Genomic DNA, 23,350 nt, shown 5'->3' on the forward strand with positions numbered 1-23,350 from the left:
ATGCATTTTATTTTTTAATAAATTTCTGCACTTTATACTTGACAATGGATTCCCATAGCATCAGAGTTTTGCTAAAAAGATAGCACAATTGAAAAATCTTGCTTTGTAATTGTCACGGAGTTCACAATCACCATCGCTAGGATCATGTGCTTTCATGCACTCTGTCTCACTGGCCAGTTGAGCAAGGTTCGCTACCTCATTGAAGAAGAGATGCAAAGGTAGCAATTGAATGGTATACTGCTCACCCAGCCAGCAAGAATGTGAGTATTTTTGTACCTTGCTTAGCCCTGTATAGTGGTAATCCTGTTGCTGGTAAGGTATCAGGATCCCTAGAATGACCATAGTCCTAATATGGGGTGACTTGGAAATACCAGGTTATTTTCAGCACAGCGGAAAGTATTGCCATGCTGAAAAGCAGACTATAACTCCACCTGCTGGCGGTCTAGAAAACTACACAATATCAACATGTACGGTACAGTTCATATATTGCATGCTAACAAATAAATCACATATAACCACCTTTACATTTTATTAGATGTTGTTCCTTTCATAAACCCATTTTATTACAGGCAAAACATGATTCCTTACATTCAACATTGTCTGGGAATTTGCGGTGAATATCTTTGTATTTTTCAAGTGCCTTTTGATAGTTTCCTGGAAAAAAAATAAAGACAATTATTAATTTCCTGCATTCTAAAGATTTAGGAAGATAATTAGAATATATGTTGTAATTACCACTTCTCCTGTAACAGCTTGCCACCATCAGCTGCCATTTTACTTGCGTGGGTCTAAAAAAAAAAAAAAAACAGCAAAAACATGGGTAAATACTACAATTACTTTACATGAACTCTTATACTGTAACCAATGTCCATGAACTCCTTTGTGGACAGTGGTGATAGATGGATAGAGGCAGATAATGTGTAACGAGAACCAAGAAGGTTAAAGTGCATTTTATCCAAGAACAAAATATAAATCTAAATGTGGTATATTTACATGTAATGGCTGCATTTGTTTATTAATTTTTTTTCTCCTATTTTACCTGTATATCCTTCCAGTAACACGCTTCTGTCCTAGGGTTAGACTCATTTAGTGTACTGTAGAAATCTGTCAATAAATTATTTAAAAAAAAGTCTGGGATCTGGGCATCTATACTAAGTATATTTATAAGTATTATTTCTCTAAATACAGTCACCGCCATTCTGCCTCAACCCTCCCATGATGAAGGCCAATACGGCGCAACGTGTTGGGAAACAAGACTATTTTGAATGTGAATTGTCTTCAGCCTATCACCATTCCAAATTACTTTGGGTCACAGGAGAACCAATAGGTAGATCTCTATAGTGCAGGCATTTTCATTCATGGTGAATGTAAACTACCTAACTTAATAATTCAATTATGTTATGAGTATGGAATTTCCTTACATGATACATGATGTGTGATTTTAAACATACCATTATATTATACGTTGCTTAAAAGTAAAAAAAGTGAAGAAGACTGGGGTTTCAAGTGAAAAGTATCAAAGTTATATTTAGCATAATTAACTCGTATGCAACCAATAGTGAAAACAAATTATTACAATCACTGTGCATCACGAATATAAAAGAAATCAGGCCATCCCATGTGCATTAACATAGGGGTATGCCTTAATCACTGGACAACAGCTGCCTAAACAGATGGAATATAGATACAAGAGTAGACAATCTCTCAAACCCGACGCGTTTCCCCTGTATGCTTCTTCAGGGGATAAGCAGAGACCGCTTGCACAATTGTATTTATATTTGGAAGGTTATCCTTAAATTAACCAGAATAGAGTGCTGCTGCCAGGTTAGGTGTAGGGTATGCAGGCTTAATTTAATTTCCAATACACAGAAGTGTCCCAAAAGAACCCCTTGCTTTTCTTTGTATTATTATTATTTATTTATTTTTTAAGCTTATGATGTGTACTAGAATAAAGGGGCTGGCATGTTTGATATCTTAGTGAGTCTCCCTAGATCCCATAATTAACATTTTTAATAAATAACCTGTTCAGATGTTGTTTTGCAAGCTTGCATATTTGTAAGCTAGCAAAAAAATACCAAAATGCAATTTACACATCCAGCTTATAGTTTTGGTAAGATTTTATATCAATAATTGTATTTTTTATAGTCTGTATAGCCCTGTAGCACATACATGCTTCCAGTTATGAGGAACAATAATAGTTTGCAGACATCTGCTTGTTTGTACACAAAGTCGTGTTTGGGGGTCATATTGATCCAGGATCTGGATCCACATTTCTTGATTATCGTTTGCCGCTGGGCAGCTCTCAGATACTGCACACTCACAGAACCAGGAGCCACCTGCTAGTTCTAACTGAATCTACAAGACAGGGAATGAAGGGTAATTCCTAATAAAACAACACTTTTAAACCTATCCCTTCCAAAATGTAAAAATGGCTTTAGATATACTTTAGATCAACATTTCCCAAACTTTTTAACATTTAGGAAACCTTGAAATATCTTTTAGATCTTAGGAGATCCCCTGCTGTAATTAAAATATATATACACAGCACACAATATATAAAGAGTGGGGGTCAAAAGAATGCCCCTTTTATTTCTGTCCAGTGGGAAGAATGTCAGCCTTATAGATAGCCAATAGATTATTTGTTTCAGTTTATTTGACCTAGGAGGCAGAAATTGCTCTTTGCTCAAACAACCCCTAGTTTAGCTTTTGCATGCAGGTCTGATAAGCCACTGGAAATTAAACAGCTGGCCCTTCAGTGTGACACTAAATTTATTGAAAGTTTATTGAATAAACAAAACCAAATAAATTAAACTTCATTTTTGTTTCACTATAGAGTCACCAATGCCAGCAGCAGATCACTGTAGACAGAAAACACGGATTTCAGCAAAATGTTAACATTTTGATTGTGCATAATGGATTCAACCTGGACGTGTATAAAGGAATATGTTAGGTATGACTACTATTTATAAACTAAATTTCCTCTCCTTGAGGAATGTAGGCTACACTATAAAAGTATTTCTAAGTACTTTAACACAGCTCTGCATATAATTTATTTTTGTTGACTCAAGTGTCGCAGGGTAACCATGGGCTTTGACAACAGTGACTCTCTGTGTGCATGTCATGCTCTTCCCACTCACATTACACAGCACAAAAGAGCTGATTCAGTTTAGTTCAATGGCTTGATTCAAAACCTTATGAAAATATCAGCCAGTCACATTTTGTTTATTTTTGTATGCTGTATACAAAAAATAATCATAGTGTAACAGCACAACAGTAACTTGTATAAAAAAGCGGTTTAAAAAAAGTTTGTTAAAAAAATGTATAAAAACCAGAACACATGAATTTGATTGTAGACATTTCTTTTTTTACTGGAGTTTTGAAAAGAAATGAAGCTTTTTAATTGGCTGTGATGGGTTGTATTTCCACCTTTGATATGCTCATTGAACCTAGTCAACACACCTCTCCTGCCATGCAAATCTAAACGTCCGTTCTGACTGAGAAGGACAGACTAATTATAACCAAACTTCTCAGAAGTCCTTAAAGCACACCTTCTATTCAAAAAAGTGGTCTTCTTAAGCTGCCCTCCCTTTTCAACATTCTTACAGAAAGTAATTGAAAAAACATACCTGTGGAATGGCAGTTATTATTCCACTTAATCCATCCTTGTGTACTACCTGCAGAGCCTAAACAAGAATGATTATAAGAGTCCTGTAGAAATCTCATGAGAAGATGCACTTGCAATTTGCAAGGTGTCTACTCGCACAAGTTGGCTTGCTCTGCTTTTTTTACAAGACTCCATTTAGAAGGACGATGACCCCACTGGATGCTAAATGTGAAGGTAAGGGAAGTATATTTTTAATTACTAGTTTTTTTTTCACCCACATATGGTAGGTACTTTGAGAAGCGTGAGGGGGCCTGGTCAGCATAGGTGGATCTTCTATTTGAGTGGAAGGTCCTCTTCAAACCCGGGTGCATATAATATTATATAAATAAAAATGTTTAATTGGAAAATATATAATCTGCGAAAACTGCTTGGGAAAAGATAGAAAAAATAGCTAATGGTACATGCAAATCATGACACTGCAGGAAAAAGTCAAGTTTTGTCCATTCCCACCTCTAAAGATTCCCTATTAGTCAATGAGGTTGGCCATCACATATGGAGGAATGGCCGCGGTGAAACTTAACTTTTAAAGGAAAGCTCAACATTTGCATATCACTAAAGTTATTTTAACTGAAATCACTTTCTACTAGACAGAGAATTTAGCACCCTGTAATCCTGCAGCAGGCAGAGAGGAGATTGATAAGAGTCCGTCGTTTACATACTGAGCATTGCTGCAAGCTATACTTACTGTATGAGAGCAGCTCTTTCAAAGTATTTAATGGCTTTCTCACAAAACTGTGTGTCAATGTAGTAGGCTCCCAGCCATTCAATTACTTCAATGTTTGAGGGGAAATAGCGATATGACTGCAAAGCAAAAAAAAAAAAATTCAGTCATAAATAACGTCTTTTTCTGGCACTTGTGGAAAATCTTAGCCATGTAAATATTTAAGGCTGAGCTTGCCAGCAATTAGTCACATATGAATGCAGCCAATGTATACTGGGTGTAAACCAGCCTGATGAGGAGGAATGTTTATGGTTCACAGGAACGACAGGAATTATGTTCTGCTCTGCTGTTTACCCACTCAGTGATACAAATATCCTGAGTGTAAGTGCAGTTTAAAAGAAAAAACAGTAAAATTATATGAGTACACTACAAAGGTATAATGCTTCATTTACTAAAAAACATGCTTACATAGCATAAGCTGGCCCTGCTCATATTTTAGGGAGTTTTTGAGAAAAACACGTACTTAAATGAATACATTGGCTGCCATTGCACATCCTAATAACAAACAAAAAAAATAGTTCCTTGGCAGTTTTGCTGTAAACTACTTGTTAAAAATGCTAGATGCCAGGCTTTTAAAAAAATCTTCTCTTGATATGTTAAATTATTTTCCGACTTGCCTGCAGCAAAGTCAAAGCAAAGTCAGAATCCCTGATCAACAAAGCTATGAAGGAGTGAGTTTACTAGCTCTTCTTTTGCAAGATCCTGGTCTTCTGAATAGTTTAGTAATCTGACGGGGTATCATTAAATTCTTTAGGTTATTACATTATGTTTTCTTCATGTACACATAAAACTTTTTTTAAAGGATTTAGAGATAAAGGAAGAATACAGTAAATGTTTTGGGAATGTAAATGTTGATGCATGGCATTGTCATGGGTTGATGCATGTAAATGAACATAACACTTACCTCACAGTAGTACTGGAAGGCTTGTGTCTTATCACCTTCTGTATCATACAATTCGCCAAGTTTAGCCAGTGCTTGTGAATCAGTAGGAACTATACTAATGAGCTGCATTAGCCATTCCAAGGCCTGATTGGGATCCTCAAGCAACTCATACCTACACAAGCTTAGTTCAGGAAAAATAAACAAGAATAAACCAAAGGTAAAGAAAAGGATCATTGGTTTCAGACGACATAATAAGATTTTCCCTATTTCCTAGAAGAAAGTCTGAATTTTCTCAAAAGTGAAAAAATAGTAATAAATATTTTTGTATTGCTGCATTTGTCCCCTTTGGAGACATCCTTCCAATCTGTTTTTTTTCTTTTTTGCGGCCACTATTACTAACAAGAAGCACGGGCACCGTCAGTCTCCTGTAGATTGGGATTGTACCCATTTCCCTCCTTTGTTCCCATCACCTGATAAATGAGGGCATGTGATTAGCGTAAAGGTGCTATGTCACCAAGCTCCACTCAAAATAGACCTTTGGTCCCCTATTACAAATTATGTATTAAAGCACCTAAAGTGGAACTAACCAACCTAAAATTCAAAAAAAAAATCGCAAGCAGGTAGCTTTTTTATTGCTCAATGGACATGCTATGTCACTTCTGCAATAAAACAAACATACTGGTCTTTATGTAACCTTTTCTAAAATGTACAAGTGCAGCTCATTGTGTGAACCCTGCATAATGTGAAAGTTATGTTATTCCAACACAGCCAATCAAGATAGCTAAAATCCCATACCTGGAAAATGACTGGGTTAGGATGATGGTACTGAGGAATGAGCAAGGGGAAGAGAGTTTAGTTCTGCTTTAGTTTCAATTAAATTTCTCTTAGTCCCTCTAAAAGGGTAAAAAACACCAGTTGATCCCCCCAGTGAATTCCACCAAATGCAGCTTACTGTGACAGGGTGACAGCAATGCTACAATGCTTCTGAATTTACAGTCAAGTAGCCACTCTCATCTAGGCTGTGACTGCTTGAACCGGTGGCACATGAAAGCCAGTGGCACATCTATCAGGACTGTCACAAGGTTGTTGTTAATCGATCAGCAATGGTCATACCTTGTCCTGCTCACTGTTTACAAGACTGACAGTACTGCTTCTGTTGCAAAAAAATCCTCACTGTGAGCTGTGGTATCTGAAAGGGGCAGGCAAAGAACAGGTTTGCTTTAGGATGCATATATACATAGACATGGCTCAGAAAGTTTGCTCGCCCGTAAAGCACAACTCCGATTTAACACAATCTTCTTTAAGGATACAAGCTTGCGATCTGACTAAGAACCTGTGCACTGTTTCTGAGGATTGCATGAAGTTTAAGAAAACAATCCAGAGACTCCTCGAGGCGATTTAATTTCTTGTACGTCAAACCTGAAATGGAAATTAGTACAAGGTATTTTTTTTTTATTGGAGGCTAATACACAAAATTCAATTTTAATGAGTAAAGTGGAGACAGGGAATGCAAGAGAAAATAAAGTATTAGCTTGAGGAGTACATCACAAAATTCAAGGAAGCACCCTGCTACTCCTACTGACCATTTTTGTAGTATCATACAGCAATTGAGATTTTAAAAGGCCAATTCTTTGTAGGTAGCCCTGGTACCTACAAAGGCCAATTCTTTGTAGGTAGCCAGCAGATCAGAAAATGCATGCCTAAAAAGCCCAGTAGTGTGCCTTAAAAAAACGTGCATTATTCTTCTGACTGTGGAGTAAAGGGAGAACCAAAAAAAAAAAAAAAGTTACAAGGACAAGAGTTAAATGTTATGTGACTAACATGTCTAATATTCCGGAGTTTTCTCAGTAGCATTAAGCAGAGGAGACATTGCTGACTCCACAATGTAGCATATATTTTATGATTATTAGTGCCATATGTAGTAAACTGTGTTGTTGTCTATATATATATATGCTAATATGTTGTTATTATGTTATTTGTATCCGAGTTAACACTCTCATCTGTTGCATACTTACATATTTGACAGATACCATTTAGGTACTTCATGCCATATTCAAACTTTTCTAACAGGCCAGATTCAGCACTCTCTTGCATACAATATATAAAGTAGAAAGATCTTTGCAAAATCCTGTAGCAATTTTAAAAAGCTCAAAAAAGAGAAACTTTGTTACCTTTAACCCTACCTGTAGAGTGCATCATACCCTTATATTTAGTGATATTTTTTGACAGCTTCTCATTTTAGCCCTTTTAGCTGAAGATGATCAGAGAGCAAATGATCCGAGTAGTGCTTCAGGATGCCATCTTTAACATATTAGTAAAATCACACAGATCACAGCCATAAAAGTAAGATAAATATGAATAAGCAGGTCTCCTTACCAAGATTATATAGAGCCTCTGTGCAGGATGAGTCATTTCTCAAAGCTTCTTTATAATATTCTGCAGCTTTATCATAGTCTTTATTTATAAACACAGCATTTCCCTTATTGGTAAGTGCTAATGGATTGTATCGGTCAGCAGCCACAGCTAAATCCGAGTACAGGTCCGCCTGGGTGGGCTCGTTTTCCTATAGGGAATGATAATGGCAGTAAGTACTATTAAAAAAAAGTTGCCCCTTTTCCTCTTCCCACCCTCTCTGCCAAGAGGTGTATGTGCGTACGCGTGCGTGCGTGTGTGTGTGAATGAATATATATATATATATATATTGAGGTGTTAACTTTGTAAATTGAACTAATAGAATGTATTTTTAACAAGTAGTTAGACTTGTGTTGTAAGATGATTCCAAACTCTTGTTTTATAGTTCAGTACCATATTGCTTAAAAAAAATAATAAATCAGCTGTTCCATATATACACTATTTAAAGCAGAACTAAACTCGATGGTTGGTTGATTATTTTGGTTGGTTGATTATAGTTGCTGATTATTGCACACACCCTGTTCAGTTGTTCTGCAGCGATGACAGGTCCAGTACCTGTCATTTCTGCATCATAGAGAGCTGCCATCTTCACCCCTGGCTCAATGGCGGACTTCAATGTATGATGTAACCCATGCGCATGAGCATGAGTTACATTATCCCTGGTGGCTGGCTCTGTGTGTGGCTACATATGCAACACATAGTTTAGAGCGGAAACAAAAAGCCACCAGGGAGTTAGTTATTTGACAAAATAATAGTGGTAAATATGACTACCACCTGGTGTTCTTTTTTCAGTTTAGATCTGCTTTAGGTTCTAACTATGTATGCAGGATAGACCTCAAAGCTTTTACTTACCAGGAAGTACAAGAAGGAAAGGTTGGTTGCTGCTGCACTTTTCACTCTACTGTCTTTTTTCTCAAACATTTTTAAGGTTTCCACAGCCTAAAGAGATGAATGAGGACATGTAGTGATTATAGAACATGCGTTACTTATCACACAAATTCTTACTGCTGGCTTAAATAAAAAAAACATTACTGTAGCAAAAAAAAAAGCAATGGTCATGTCCCAGCCTAATCTAAATTTTTCAATATTAAAATCTCTTATTTGACTTTCAAACTTAACAGAAAAAAGGTCTCAGTTTTGAATGCACAATAAATTTGTGAACTATAGACTAACTTGATCTTAGCTTATGTCTTTAACCTAACTTACCTGTAATCAGTCTAATGGGGGTGACTGACTTTTCTGTCCTGTCATGGTCTGTTCAGAATATACAGATTATACAGACAGATGAAAGGAAGATCTAGTAATATATTGGTGACATGTTTACAGGTCTATTCTCATCATGCCTCTGTATTCCACTGCTTCCCTCAGCATTTGCTTTGAATATTTATTTATGCCAGGAATGATCTGTTAGATGTATGCTCAATCCAGCAAATGATTGTTATTTTTCTAATTGCACCACAATATATTGAACAGATATCAGCAGAAATCCAAAATCGATCATAACACTGCCCCAACTAGCTTTGTATTTCTCAATGGGGTACAAAGTTATATGACCACAGATCATCCGCCACTCCTATCTGCGCTTGACTGACAAAAAGAACGGCTTTTCATGATCAATACTCATTTCTTTTTTCAAACTCTAATGAAATGCCTAACCTAATAAATATTTTGCATAGTGCATGTCTAGATCTATACTGTAGCCCCAATGCAATACATACACTCAAAGATGCCTGAAAATATTTTGAATCCTCTTTACTAGTGTCCCAGGAGCCTCAAGAACAAAGTTCTATAATAAGCAAATCCCAAGCTTTTCCAAACATGATGGAAATTACAATGTTTCCTCCCACCTTACATAACTACTTACTGGATATTAAAGCATTCAATCACTGGAAACCAACTATTTCTAATTATAACTAATAAAAAGTTGTGGGATGGGGCCAGACAGCTAGTTAAAATAAAAACTTTGGAATAAACCATAAACTACAACATATAATTTGCTGAAGCACTGCATCTAAAATTACAGCAATTTTTTATTTTAACAAAATATTATTTGTTTCATTCTATGTGGCTTCTCAGTGCTGCCTATCTCCTGCAACATATTTTTCCTTATTATCCAGTATTTATATAGCACCAACATATTACGCAGTACTTTACAAAGTCCATTGTCATGTCACTAACTGTCCCACAATCTAATGTCCCCACCATAGCCATATGTCATTAACACAGTTTTAAGGTCAATTTGGGAAAGCCAATTAACCTAACTGCATGTTTTTGGGATGTGGGAGGAAACCGGAAAACCTGGAAGAAACCCACAAAAACACGGGATTTCCTAATGGTGAAGGTAAAAACTGTGGTCCATATCTGCCTAAAGTGTTGAAACGTTTTATCTCTAGATTGTAAGCTCTTATTCTGTATGTATTCGTTTGTCATTTGCAACCCCTATTTATTGTACAGCGCTGCGTAATATGTTGGAGCTATATAAATCCTGTTTATTAACAATAATAATCATAATCTCTATCTGAAGCTTGTGTGTCAGACCAACAAGTTATGAACACAACTGGGAGACAGATACAGAGTTCTCACCCTAGGACAGTCAGTGCCTGAACAAAGACTTTCATGGAAAGATAACCAGGTACTGTTTTAATGAGAGCTGCAGGTATAAATAATAAAAACAGCTTTTGTAATCAAGCTTTGTAAAAGCTGAGATTTTAGCAAATAGGGTTATACTTAAGCAAAATTTTGACTTTATGATTTAAGTTATATTTATACGACAATGCACATGTCAACACATACATTGACATTTCTTGGTGATGTTTGCAACATTTTTTGTGTTTTTTTTTTTTTAACACAAATTTATTTTTACCTAACATGCACTGTAGTACAATAGAACGCAGCAATTTCTGTGTGAACTGTCACAATGCAAAACAAGGCTTTTTAAACTGCCATGCCTTGGGATTGCATTGACAATAAGCTCTGAAAACCAGGGTAATGGTTCCTTTGCCTTTGTGTCAGGCTAGCTGGCACCATAACCTTTGCATCTATTCTACATACTATATCTACATAGTGGTCATGGAGCAGTACATACCATATCATACTGACAGGGTAGAGAAGACAGAGAAAGAAAAATATATTTATTATAATAAAAAAAAAAGGATAACAGTAAAACAACCCTGAAAATTAAAATATTACATACAGCGTCATAGTTCTGAGTTTTAGTATTTTAGTTTTTTGAACGTGCTTTTGAGTTAAATTCCCCTCTCCATTTTTTTACTTTACAGGGGACTAAAGTAGTTGATTTTCAATGTGGCTAATCTGAGCTAAATGACATCATGCATCATCCTACTCACTTCCTGGGAACCCAGGTATGTTTGCAAGGTAGGACAGTTTAAAGGTGTTTAATATATTAGTATTTTACTGAACAAAGTAGGACTGGATGGTGCTCATGGATCAGAATATTAATGCACAATGGCCTAATAACAGTACTCCTTATGATGTCCATCATTGCTAACAAAGCTTTAGAGCTAGATGTGAGCGCAACATGTGATCACAGAAGCTATGTACCATACACTAAAGAGAGCTTGGAATTTAACTATGGAGAGTAATTTAGAAATAAACATTCAAGATAAAGGAAAAAGAACAGAGGGTTTTTTTTTTGTCATGTACGAGAAGGTGCTGAGAAGTTCCTGGCTTTGCCCAATTCCAGATGAAATAGAAAAATGAGTGTGGGGCATATGCCAGCCTAATATCCTAGTATGTAACTGTGCAAATATCAGGTCTTTGCGATTCTTAAAACTGTTTTTTCTTTTAGTGAGAAGCTGTGATGGCAACAAGCCAAGCAAGTTTCATGTCATGGGAGTTACAGGCCATCATGAAGTTTTTGTTTCCCTAGGGAAAGTCAGCAAAGGACATTCACACAGAGATGTCGCAAACAATAGGGGAGAAGTGTCCTTCCTACAGCACTGTCAAAACCTGGATATCTCGTTTCAAGACTGGGCATTTCACCGTTGAAGAAGAGCCCTGCAGTGGGCGCCCCCAACCTCATCTGACCCGGCAACCTGCAATGCTGTCCATGAGCTGATTATTGAGGACCGGCGAATATCCGCAAAAAAGATAGCCCAGACATCTCATGGGAGCGTGTTGGGTTTGTTATCACCACTATCCTAGACATGCGCATGCTTTCAGCGAAGTGGGTACCAAAATGTTTGAACAGTGATCAGAAAAAGGAACGAGTTGAAGCATCCAAAGCCGTTTTGGCCCATTTTGACGGAGGTGACTCAGGATGAAACCTGGCTCCACATCTATGGTCCTGAAACCAAGGAACAGTCAAAGGAATGGCGCCACAGCGGGTCCCTGCGGCCGAAGAAGTTCCGAACCCAAAAATTGGCCAAAAAAGTCATGGCGTCCGTTTTCTGGGACAAAGACGGTATTTTGTTGGTGGACTACCTACCTCAATGCTCTAGTATCACTGGGCAGTATTATGCTAACCTCCTGGACCAGCTGAAGGAGGCATTTAAGACGAAACACTGTGGAAAGTTGACCAATGGGATCCTTTTTTTGCAGGACAATGCACCTGCGCACACGTCCAACGTTTTGGCTGCCAAATTGAACACCCTGGGTTTCCAATTGGTCCACCACCCCCACCACTCACCTGACCTGCCCCCTTCGAAAGAAACACCTGAAGGGGCAACGTTTTGAGAACATTTCTGACGTTAAAGATGCTGCTGAGAGCTGGTTTGCGGCCCAACCAAAGGACTTTTATTTGAACGGTCTAGAAAAGCTGCAACTATGCTGTACCAAGTGCATCAATATCAGGGGTGAATATGTTGAATAAATGTGTTATCTCATAACTCTGGCTCTCTTCTTTCTGGGCAAAGCCAGGAACTTCTCAGCACCCCCTAGTAAAGATATATTTACTGTGAATAGGCACAGCCTATAACAAAAATATTTACATATTATTTGCTGGTATAGGCCATATAGTGGCACTAGACAGATTAAGTCTAACCAGTGAATGAACATTTAGAGCCTTAGTTGCTCCTTGAGTCCATGAGGTATGTCCATAGTTAATAATAGCAGATGCTTGGTAGGATTACCTGACGCGTTTCGCCCAATAAAGGCTTCCTCAGGGGTATTAAAACGTATGTGGGGTAGAACAGGATAATGTCCCACAGGTAGATGATACATTCATGAGATGGTTCAACCCAAAGAGGATCAAGGATAAAAGACAGCAACTAAGAAACTGAGTTTGTTTACAATGCAGTAAGGGATAAAGAACGTCATGTGTCCAGCCAGTCACAACAGTGTGACTGTACTACACTATAAACGCGAAGGACTTCTAGTTTTTAGCCCTCTTCCACATATACCTAATTTCAGAAATTACAAGTTTGGGAAACACTTTGCTTACATTACATCAAGGATTTGTCTAAGTTTTCTTTACACGGCAGTCAGACAAATCTCAAAGTAAAAAAAATATTATGTACCTGGGAAAAGTTTTTCTGTCTCAGATATGTTATAGCTTTATTAATCTCTAGATCATTTGCCAGTTCCACATATTGTGATGTCTTTACAGCATCAACGCACCTACAAAGACAAATAAAACAAATATAAATAGTTATGTCCCCTCACACAGTTACAAGAAGTATGTAGGTATTGCCGTTTTGCCTACAATATATATTAACATCAATTTAGACTTCGCTTAGAGCATAACTCCAGATTAAAAACAAAATGCTGACAGCAGATTCTCTAATTCTGTTTTAACTGCCAAAATATTTTTTTCCTGTCTACTTACAAAGCCCAGCCAGACAGCACAGACAGGTTGTAGAACAGATTTTACTTTACAGCTGTTAAGCAATAGCTGCAGTCCCTTTTCCAGTGTATATGATGCTTTACAAGAGGCACACCACATATTCCAATACTCACATTTAATGCATTTTTGTCACTATCTTTTTAGTCTTTACATATTTGCATAGAATTCAGCTTTAATTGGCAATGTACTCTTTAAACAAGGAAGAAATTTGCAGATTGAGCTACAAGCCTGTGAACAAAAGGAGTTCTTGTTAAGAGAGATACATATGTAAAAGCTAAAAACATCTTACCAGTCATAGCCAGCATCAAAAGAATTTTCAATAACTGGTGCAATCAGTTTGGCTGCAGTCATGATGTATTTTTCAGCCAGTGCTTTCCTAGAGAAAAAATACTATCAGTGTGACAGGAAAGCTAAGATATGGGGGTCCTCATTTCTGACAAGCTCTTTTCCATATGAAGGCAAATACATCGATAAAGAAGGCCCCTTATATTCTGCACATTGATGTGTCTCAAAATATCTGCTACTAATTGTCAGAGGATGAGCAATCTAAGCAGAAGGCAGAATCAATTGGCATGCATACAAGGAATTTGAATTTTAAGTTGCACTACAGAAAAGGACAAGCAGAAAATGTGAAAACTGAATACCAGGAATCCACTGACAGGTGTGTATTTTGCACCCCTAACCCACTGTGTGGAAAAAAAAATACTTTTATAACCCTGAAACCTCATTTAACATAGCTCATCCTGAAAAAAAACAAAAAAAAAACTTTTCCATTAAGTTCTGGATAGAGAGGTAAAGGGTAAAGCCCCTGTCCATTGTTTTTGCTATATGAATCTGTGGAGATATTTTGTCACTTCCAGTTCTATCAATAAGTAGAATCCTTTTTTAGGGACTCACAGAGCAATAAAAACTGGACAGAGGTTACAACCTCAAATCAAGAGCAGATGATGGAAGTAATAATATGTACAAACAAAAAAAAAATAAAAAAAGGAGAAAGAAATATAAACATTGGTTTCCCTTAAAGTACTGTGGCAAATTTAAACAGTGCTTTGACAGGGAGGGAGGCACAGATACATATTTTATTATTTATAATATATTTTATATTATTTAAGTTCCAGGTTGATAACTTTACATCAATGTTCTTTTTATTACAAGATGATATCTATTATTGTCACCTTGTGGATTGAAGCAGTTCCTATTAGTCAACTTAACTGCAATAATACACAAACAAGATAAATTACCGTTCACGCTCCATTTGGTGCAGGCTGTCATTTTTAATAGCTTCTATTACAAGATTAGTGTGCGGATCATCCTGGAAAAAAAGAAACACTGGTAAATGGTGCGAAAATGTAAACCTGGCTAATCATATATTAGGTAAATACAACAAACAAAATGTAAAAAAAGGAAACAGCATACAAGTTAGATCACAATTTGGCTTCTTGAAAAGTTTTAAAAGAAAGCTCAGCCCACTAAGATCCCAGGTTTGCCCTTATGATGTATCTTGTGTATTGCTTAATGCATTGAGATCACCTGGCAACTCACCTACTGGGAGAGAGAGAGGAGAGAGGAGAGAGAGAGAGAAAAGAGAGGGAGAACAAACTGAGACGACTCACAAGTGGTGGGTGAATAAGCCTTCTTCATTTTATCAAGAATTTGTTGATAGGGCTGTTTATGATGCACATGATAACAGCAACAATTTCAGGTGTTTTTGCTAGAGTTTGGCCCAGAGTTCTCTTACTGGGCCTAATTTATTAGAGCTCTTTAAGGCTGGAGAGAATACACTTTCATCAGTTAACCTAGGTGATCCAGCAAACATGGAATGGATCTGGTCCAGTATTCTAAACATTTGCTAGCAAATGACTTTGAAGAATTCCATTCCAGGTTTGCTGGAGCACCCAGCTTCACTGATGAATTTGTATCCACCCCAGCCTTGGAGAGCTCACTTAGCTGGAGTCACACTGCAAGAGGACAGAAAGGCTAGTGTACACAGCAAGATAAGGAAGGGATGGTTGTCTTTAGCAGTCATTTTTGTAGGAACCATCCACTACTTTTAGGTCGTAATTAATAATATAAAAATTATTATCCCAGCAAATTGAAAATATGTGGTTGTTTGGAAGTGAAATGGAAAGGGGGATATCTGACCTAACTTTTTAACCAAAAAGAAGGGATGGTTGTAAAGTTCTTAAAGACTTCATGTGACTATTCTATTGTGTGTTGAGATTCAGGCCTGGTTTGTTGAACCTGCCCTAGGCGTGATATTATGTCAGGACCTTTCTAGGAGGTGCAGCATATCCTTTTGGAGCCAAATTGCTGAAGGTCACAAAGATCTTCTAGGGATACTGGCATAAAGAAGTGTCAGTTTTTTTTCAGAAAAGGTGAATTAAAGCTGAGACCCCCCCCCAAAAAAAGAGTAAAGTGACACACTACCTTCTGACCTCCACCCAGAATTGAGTATCTAGGCTAAACACTGTATTGGGTTTTGGTTATGCAGCACACAATAACAGCAACACTGACTTACACCAGGTGAAATATACTTTTCTTCGTCATCAATTCCCAGAGGTGCACCTATTAGCTTGTGAAAGGCTTTTTTCATTTTGTCTCTGTCTCCGACAGCAAAATAGCTCAGTATCAGGTTGTAGCCAGCTTTCAGGTTTGGAGACTCACTCATGATATGCTCAAAGGAGGTAATAGCATCTGTGTATTGTCCGGTTTTAATAAAAGTCACCCCAATATTCTGCATTATCTTAATCCTAAACAGAAAAAGAGTAAATGAAATTACTTTGGATACAATTTTTATATAAATGCTGATAGCACAACATTTGTAAACCAACAGGGTTTACAACAGTTTTGTATACACATCGTAATAAAAATACACAATTTAGAATAGGAATTCATTCAGGATATTTGTGTATGGAGTGTGTCTGCACTACTACCATTTAATGCTATTCAACTACACTAAATCCAACCTTTTCTAAATTTATTTTACATTTAGAGAAGTAGATCAACACTCCATAATCCAGAATGTTTGAAAACTTGGAACTTTACACAGGGTTTCACATTTTTAATAAAAACCAAGTATACTGAATTATTGATCCCTGGCCTTCCCTGCATCTAGTGGTAAAGGAAAGTGAAGGACAAAAAGCAGCAATTTGACAATAAGAAAAACAACAACTTCCATATTCAACTGGGTATAAACTGAATAAATGGAAAGAGTGCCACATGAAACAAGCACATGCAGTTGTAATGCATTTTATGCTTCAATAAAATCTACATTTATGGAGCCCTGGTGTCCTTTTTATTGATGCTTTGATTCACTGGTAGTTTAAAAGAGCAAAAATTATACCCTGATGAAATAATGACTAATAAATGCAGCAAATATGTTGTGCTTAATGGTGGCTTAGGGACCACCAACACCGTCCATATTTTTTCAGTACCGGTTTCCTACATTACTCAGTAACTGTAAATAGGAATAAATTATTTCCCACAGGGAGAAGGGTTATCCATGGTAGAGATTACAAACCTTTCATGGTTTGGATCTTTTATTCTGCTGCAACTGCTTAAGCTATTCCTGGCAATATAATACTATGTGCTAATCCCTGTCATTGTGAGTGATAAGATAAATACATTTATGTGGGAAAAAAAACATCCACGCACTAGGATACAATATTTTTTCACACCAGTGATCCTTTGTCATTACATCCCCAGACTCCTTGGGCCTGATTTATTAAAGCTCTCCAAGGCTAAGAATCACTTACCTCATCTCCTTGTGTGCACCAGGAATCTGATCAAGAGCCATACGATAATATTTTATTGCTTTGGAGTAGTTCTTCTGTTTCAAATAAATGTTGGCCATATTGACCTTCAAGCGACCTGTTCAAAAAGGATTGAATAAATAATTCCAAGGAAAGTGTTGCCCAGCAGTTCTGCATTTGTAGCAATAGTAGAATTAGGAATAGTAGAGTCTTGAATTTTAGCATCAGTACAAATCTCATGGAGTACTACAAGTTTATAAATTAGCCTGTACTTCAATTTGAAAACCTTTTAAAAATGAAATTCCAGGCAAGACTAAATTTGTTCATATTTTTTTATTTCCCATTCATTTGTTTACTATTGTGACAGCTGTGCACTTTTGACGATCGGTCACTAGGTGGCAGAATGAGTCATTGGGTCTGATTTATAAATCTCCACAAGGCTGGGGAGAACACACTTTGATTAGTGAAGCTGGGTGATCCAGCAAACCTGGAACAGATCTTGTCCAGTAATCCATACATTTGCTAGCAAATAGAAAATTACTTTGAAGAAATCCATTCCAGGTTTGCTGGATCACCCAGCTTCACTGATGAAAGTGAATCTTCTCCAGTCTTGGAGAGCTTTAATAAATCAGGCCCATGGTTTTAATATGAACTAAAAGGAAAGTGTAAAGGGATTCGACCATCTGGCAGCGAATTTCAGACCAACTGATGGTACAATTTATATATACAGCCCATAATGCAGACGACTTTAACTAAAAAAAGCCTTTTCTGCTCCCTTCTCTAAATAACCGAATTATGTTCGTATAATGGGCCCTGCTTTCTTTGTCTTAATAGCTAAACCTTGTGAATGTTTAAATGTACGATCACTTTAGAGTGGAGCTTGATGAAAACAGCTAAATACACAGTAAGAATTCATGTATGTAAAATGAATTACATGAAAAAGATTTTGTAATTCTGGTGCTCCAGATACCCAGAAAGCAGACGATACTGCATTTTGCTAATGTTCCAGGACTTGCCACAGCCTGTGGTTGCAAAATAAAATAGAAGACGACTGTATGGCAGGGCAGTATGAAATAGAGCAAAATACATTATTTTACCAGGTTTTACCCGGCTCCCATATTTATATTTATTCTTAGCATTTAGTCTTTTGCATAGAGTTCAGCTTATAGTCATTTAACCAACAGAATTTTCTTCAAATGTGGTTGTAAATTTATTCTAAACATACAAAAAAAAAATGTAATTGGTGTGTTTTACATCCTGCATGTCTCTACATTCCTGAGGTTCAAAGTCCCACTAGTACACAGTGCCAATGTTGTCTTCTCCTGACTTGAAAAACTGCCCCAGTGTGTAACCTCCCATGCAGGAAACCTGAGATTCACCCAAACAGGAAAACAGCATTTTCAGGAACTTGAGCTATGACTTGTGATAGATGTGTGAAAAACATGTTTACGGTGACCTAAATTAGATATTTATGAATATACAGTAAATATGCAAAAACTCTCACTTTACATACTGCAAGACTTTATAGAATACACTAAAAAAAGTCTCATCCTACAAAGAAATTTTCAATCTAATGCCCTTACAATAGTCATACTGAAACACTCTCTAAAAGCCAGAGAAGGAAAACAAATTACTTTGGGGTAACCCATACAGGGAGAGCAAACAGGTTAATTCAATGCAGATATTGCTTCTGGCAGGGACAAAAGTAGTGACCACTAAAAGGTGGATACAGACAATACAAACGTTTTCTTAACCCTCCCCCCTATTCACAGAATTATTTGGGAAATGATTGAATATGTGTAGGTTAATGCTGCATGGCCAAGGCTGAACGGGCTGATTGTCCAAAATGAATCTTCCCAGCCAGCTGATCACTGTCCTTTTCCCTAAGACATTTGATTTCTGCTGCTAAGTCCCCTTCGTAGACACAAGATGCACATTAGCACAATAGGCCTGATTTTTTAAAGCTCTCCAAGGCTGGAGTGGATAATACTTTCACCAGTGAAGCTGGGTGATCCACTAAAACCTAAAATGGATCTGGTCCAGGACTCCAAACATTTGCTAGCAAATTGCAAATGACTTTGAAGAAATCCATTCCAGGATTGCTGGATCACCCAGCTTCACTGATAAAAGTGTATCCTCTCCAGCCTTGGAGAGCTTTAATAAATCAGGATCAATGAGCCTGACCTGTAGGTAATGTATGCAGGACAAGCAGCTTATTTACCCTGTTTGGTGTGTTTAATAAACATTTAAAAGCATTTTTGTGCTAAAAGTATAAAAATACCTGTTGATCCAATCATATGACTGAGAACTCCAGTGAGCTTGTACCTTCCTGTACATTTTGTTGTGCTGCACTAGTATGTCAAGCAATATTATCAGTCCTGCCCAGTTTACTACAGGAACTACAGAACGCCTCACCTCTGTGTGTGAGGATGAAAAGCAAAGAAGTGTTATTTACTTCCAACCCGCTTTCTGTCCAATGGTAAACTGAGAGAGCATGGCCCCCTTCTGTCACACTGTGCACAATAGCTAAAAAGTGCAAGCTATATGTATCAGTTTCGGGTAAGTATACGACATGATTTGTCCTTGCATGCAGTACAGACAGAAAATACCTCAAATTCCAAATTTAACTTTGCAGCTTCCAGTGTTTCCTGTCCTCTAACCTGTCCAATGAACGATAAATTAGCATCATTACACTACTAATCCACTGTTAAATAAATAGGCAGATTTCGGGGAAAATGTAAGGGAACCTTATGAACTCATTGATATAACATATCCTACATGGAACAAAATACATAGAAAATCAGCTGATACAAGTGGAAAGAATATTTGCAGTTTGTTAAAGGAAAAAATATTTAAGGCACATACCTGCATGGCTGAACATTTTGTTTTTCACAATCACTTGATAAGTATTCAGGGCTTCTGCATACATTTCATTGGCAGAGTACTGGGTGGCTAGGTTCAGTAGTACCTGGTAAACATATAAGTAAAATACTGCTAGACATATACATATATATATATATATATATATATATATATATATATATATATATATATATATATATATATATATATACTGGGTTGAGGACAATTGCATGCTTGGATGGAGGAAAGGTTAATCAATGTCAGTAGATGAATGCTCTTAGTAAAGGCAATCAGGACATTTGGATAAGCCTCAGTTCAAAATATGACAGATCTGCAATAATATATCCAAAATTACGATAAAACAGGATATAGTATGAACAGGCAATGATGAATAGGAATGACTAGCTGGTTGCTGGTGTCAGCATTTTGTTTTTGGATGCAGACATGCTAAACCTAAGGGCCCGATAATGATGTGTACAAATAAATAAACGTACCAGCACTGAACCTGTACCTGAACCACGTATGAATTTCTTCAAAATAATTTGCATTTAGCTAGAAAAATGTTTTGAATCCTGGACCAGATCCATTCCAGGTTTGCTGGATCACCCACCTTCATGGATGAAAGTGTATCTTCTCCAGACTTGCAGAGTTTTTTTAAATCAGACCTCTTAGCCCCATTAGTACAAGACAACTATATAAGACCCCACTACCAATACATACCGAATATGTCAAGTCCAGGTTAATATTCTCCGGAGAAAGAATCTGCTCTCTTTGTCTGACCAAAACTCTTTCCTTTCTCCCAGCTTCCTTTGCTTTGTCTAGGGCCTTAGAAAGCAGATTAACAGTATTTTGATATTACTCACAGCTTGGACAAAATGTACATATTTTATAACAGAAATATAATTGTTGAAAGTTAAACAATAATATAAACTCACCGTCTTTAAATCTCCATTACTTTTGGCAATACAGCTTTCTTCTATTAATTCATTAACCTGTTTCTCTAATTGTCTAATCGTTTCTTCTGGTCTAAAAAAAGAATGCTCATAATTAGGGATAGCATAAAACACACAATTATAATATATAATAATACCATTGGTGTTATATTTGCCATATATACTTAAGAATTAGCATTATACATATAAGTTAGAATAGTGTTTCTTGACATTTTTAATTTTCAGGTCTTCAGGGAACCCCTGTCATATTTACTATATTCATTGCCCACAGTACATCAGTGTGATGGTCAGTGGGATGAATGCCTTTTACATTGCTGACCAGTGGGAAGAATGTCACCCTTACAGAAGGCCAAAAAGATAATTGGTATCAGTGGTAATAGAACCGAGAGTCATTAACTGTTAATGGCTCAAGAAATCCCCAGAAGGAACTTCGGAAGGAACCCTGGTTGAAAAACACTGAGTTAGATGTTAAATCAGCATTCCCCAGAGATTGCATGTTCCTAGAAAAATGGGCTGTGGTACATTTATCTCCCACCTACACCTACACTGACCACAGGTAGGCAAGAAAGCTCTCCTTGATATCCAGCAGCATAAAAGGTTACATGCTCACTGACCACTAATATATACAGAAATTACAGTTTTCACTACCTGCATTTTTTCTGCAATCATTACTTTACTAAGTTTTAAAAGCATAAGGATGTATTCTATATTCACACTAGCTGTGGATAGAATATTTTTATCAGGGGTTTCCCAATATGTTTATTTTAATATTATATTATTGTTATAATTTTTATTATAATATAAAATATTTTAATATAGATTTTCTAGGGTTGGGAAAGACTGATGGAGATCATGGAATTTTGTATTCTACAGGTGGAACAAAACCACTCATTTCTCAGGTCATGTAAACAGCCCCCCCTAGTGTTCAATACACATCACAGCTTTATTTACTCATTACCTATGCACGCTTGGTAAATTACAGATGGCTTACATCCATGACATTCATAATTAACTGTAACTAATTGTAAAATATAAACATGCCCATAAGATCCTGAGCAATATATTGCTGAAGCCTAAACATTTTTCATACAATGGGGAAAGCTTTAACCCTTGTAGGGTCTTCATTGCTGTTGTCTGTCCTATTTGAGAGATTCACCTTCTCAGTACTGTTCCTCAATTTTCTGCTATGCTTATGATGCAGAAAGTAACATGAAATCACTCCAAAGGGATGCAGATGGCAAAACCTAGAAGAGAGTTTGAATATGTCTCTACTCTATCCAAAACTATTAGAAAAACAGTAAAATACTTATGTAATAGCACCCTGCAGAGATATTTTACCAACAAAAAAAAAAAACAATTCATCTGGTTTACAGAATTAAGTTTTCAGTAAATCTACAGAACTGCACTAATTTAATAATAAAGTATTATAGAATACTCAGGGGTTAGCACTCCAGCCTTTGCAGCGCTAGGTCCCAGGTTCGATCCCCAACCAGGTTATTATCTGCATGGAGTTTGCAGGTTCTCCCCGTGTCTGCGTGGGTTTCCTCCGGGTACTCCGGTTTCCTCCCACATCCCAAAAACATGCAGTTAGGTTAATTGGCTTCTCCCTAACAATTGACCTTAGACTACATTAATCACATATGACTATGGTAGGGACATTAGATTGTGAGCTCCTTTGAGGGACAGTTAGTGACACGACTATGGACTTTGTACAGCGCTGCGTAATATGATGGCGCTATATAAATACTGTATAATAATAATACTGTAACCCTATCATTTTTTATTAATGTAAACCTTTTCCTATTGAAACCAGTCAGGGATCTCTAGTTGACTATGCCTAGGCTGATATGGTATCATCTGTGTGCTACAGACAAGAAGATAGCATTTTTTCAGTCCCAGTGCAATATTGTAACTTTGTGGCAAGTCACATGCACTGAACACAACCAGGAACTGCAGGGAGACCAAGATTTACTTGTATCATCTATGAGCCAGCATCTTGGGCCAAGAAGTAGATGCTGACCTGGATGATACCTAAAAAACAGAAGTTGTTGAGAAAAGCAGATAAAGGAAATGTCCAGGTGAATGTTTCATTTAACAGGAAAATTATATTTATGCTGCTGCATCAGCTTTTATTTATATGTATAAAGCACCTAATATTTTTACTGGAATCAAATAAAACAAATACTCACGCATCTTCATTCTTGGTTTCCAGTGGAGAAACTGGAACTCGAGATTGACCCAGGGGATCGAAAGCAGAACCTATACAGGGTTGCACAAGAAGGACTCCTCAATAATTAATC

The 23,350-nt window shown here is 37.0% G+C and overlaps 1 protein-coding gene across 1 annotated transcript in view; it reads right to left on the minus strand.

Annotated features, from left to right (window-relative positions):
- IFT88 (intraflagellar transport 88) overlaps positions 1-23,350 on the minus strand; it is a 37,271-nt gene that overhangs the window by 13,813 nt on the left and 108 nt on the right. The window contains exons 2-17 of the mRNA XM_072405106.1: positions 23,240-23,309; positions 21,033-21,123; positions 20,818-20,922; positions 20,101-20,203; positions 17,239-17,353; positions 16,002-16,233; positions 14,725-14,795; positions 13,773-13,859; positions 13,158-13,257; positions 8,533-8,619; positions 7,645-7,831; positions 6,579-6,687; positions 5,290-5,440; positions 4,350-4,465; positions 736-788; positions 589-654 (exon numbers count right to left, since the gene is read on the minus strand). Coding sequence (XP_072261207.1) covers positions 589-654; positions 736-788; positions 4,350-4,465; positions 5,290-5,440; positions 6,579-6,687; positions 7,645-7,831; positions 8,533-8,619; positions 13,158-13,257; positions 13,773-13,859; positions 14,725-14,795; positions 16,002-16,233; positions 17,239-17,353; positions 20,101-20,203; positions 20,818-20,922; positions 21,033-21,123; positions 23,240-23,309 — 1,743 coding nt within the window. The remainder of the gene's footprint in view (positions 1-588; positions 655-735; positions 789-4,349; positions 4,466-5,289; positions 5,441-6,578; positions 6,688-7,644; positions 7,832-8,532; positions 8,620-13,157; positions 13,258-13,772; positions 13,860-14,724; positions 14,796-16,001; positions 16,234-17,238; positions 17,354-20,100; positions 20,204-20,817; positions 20,923-21,032; positions 21,124-23,239; positions 23,310-23,350) is intronic.

Source organism: Pyxicephalus adspersus, chromosome 1, assembly GCF_032062135.1.
Source record: "Pyxicephalus adspersus chromosome 1, UCB_Pads_2.0, whole genome shotgun sequence".
Lineage (NCBI taxonomy): Eukaryota > Metazoa > Chordata > Amphibia > Anura > Pyxicephalidae > Pyxicephalus > Pyxicephalus adspersus.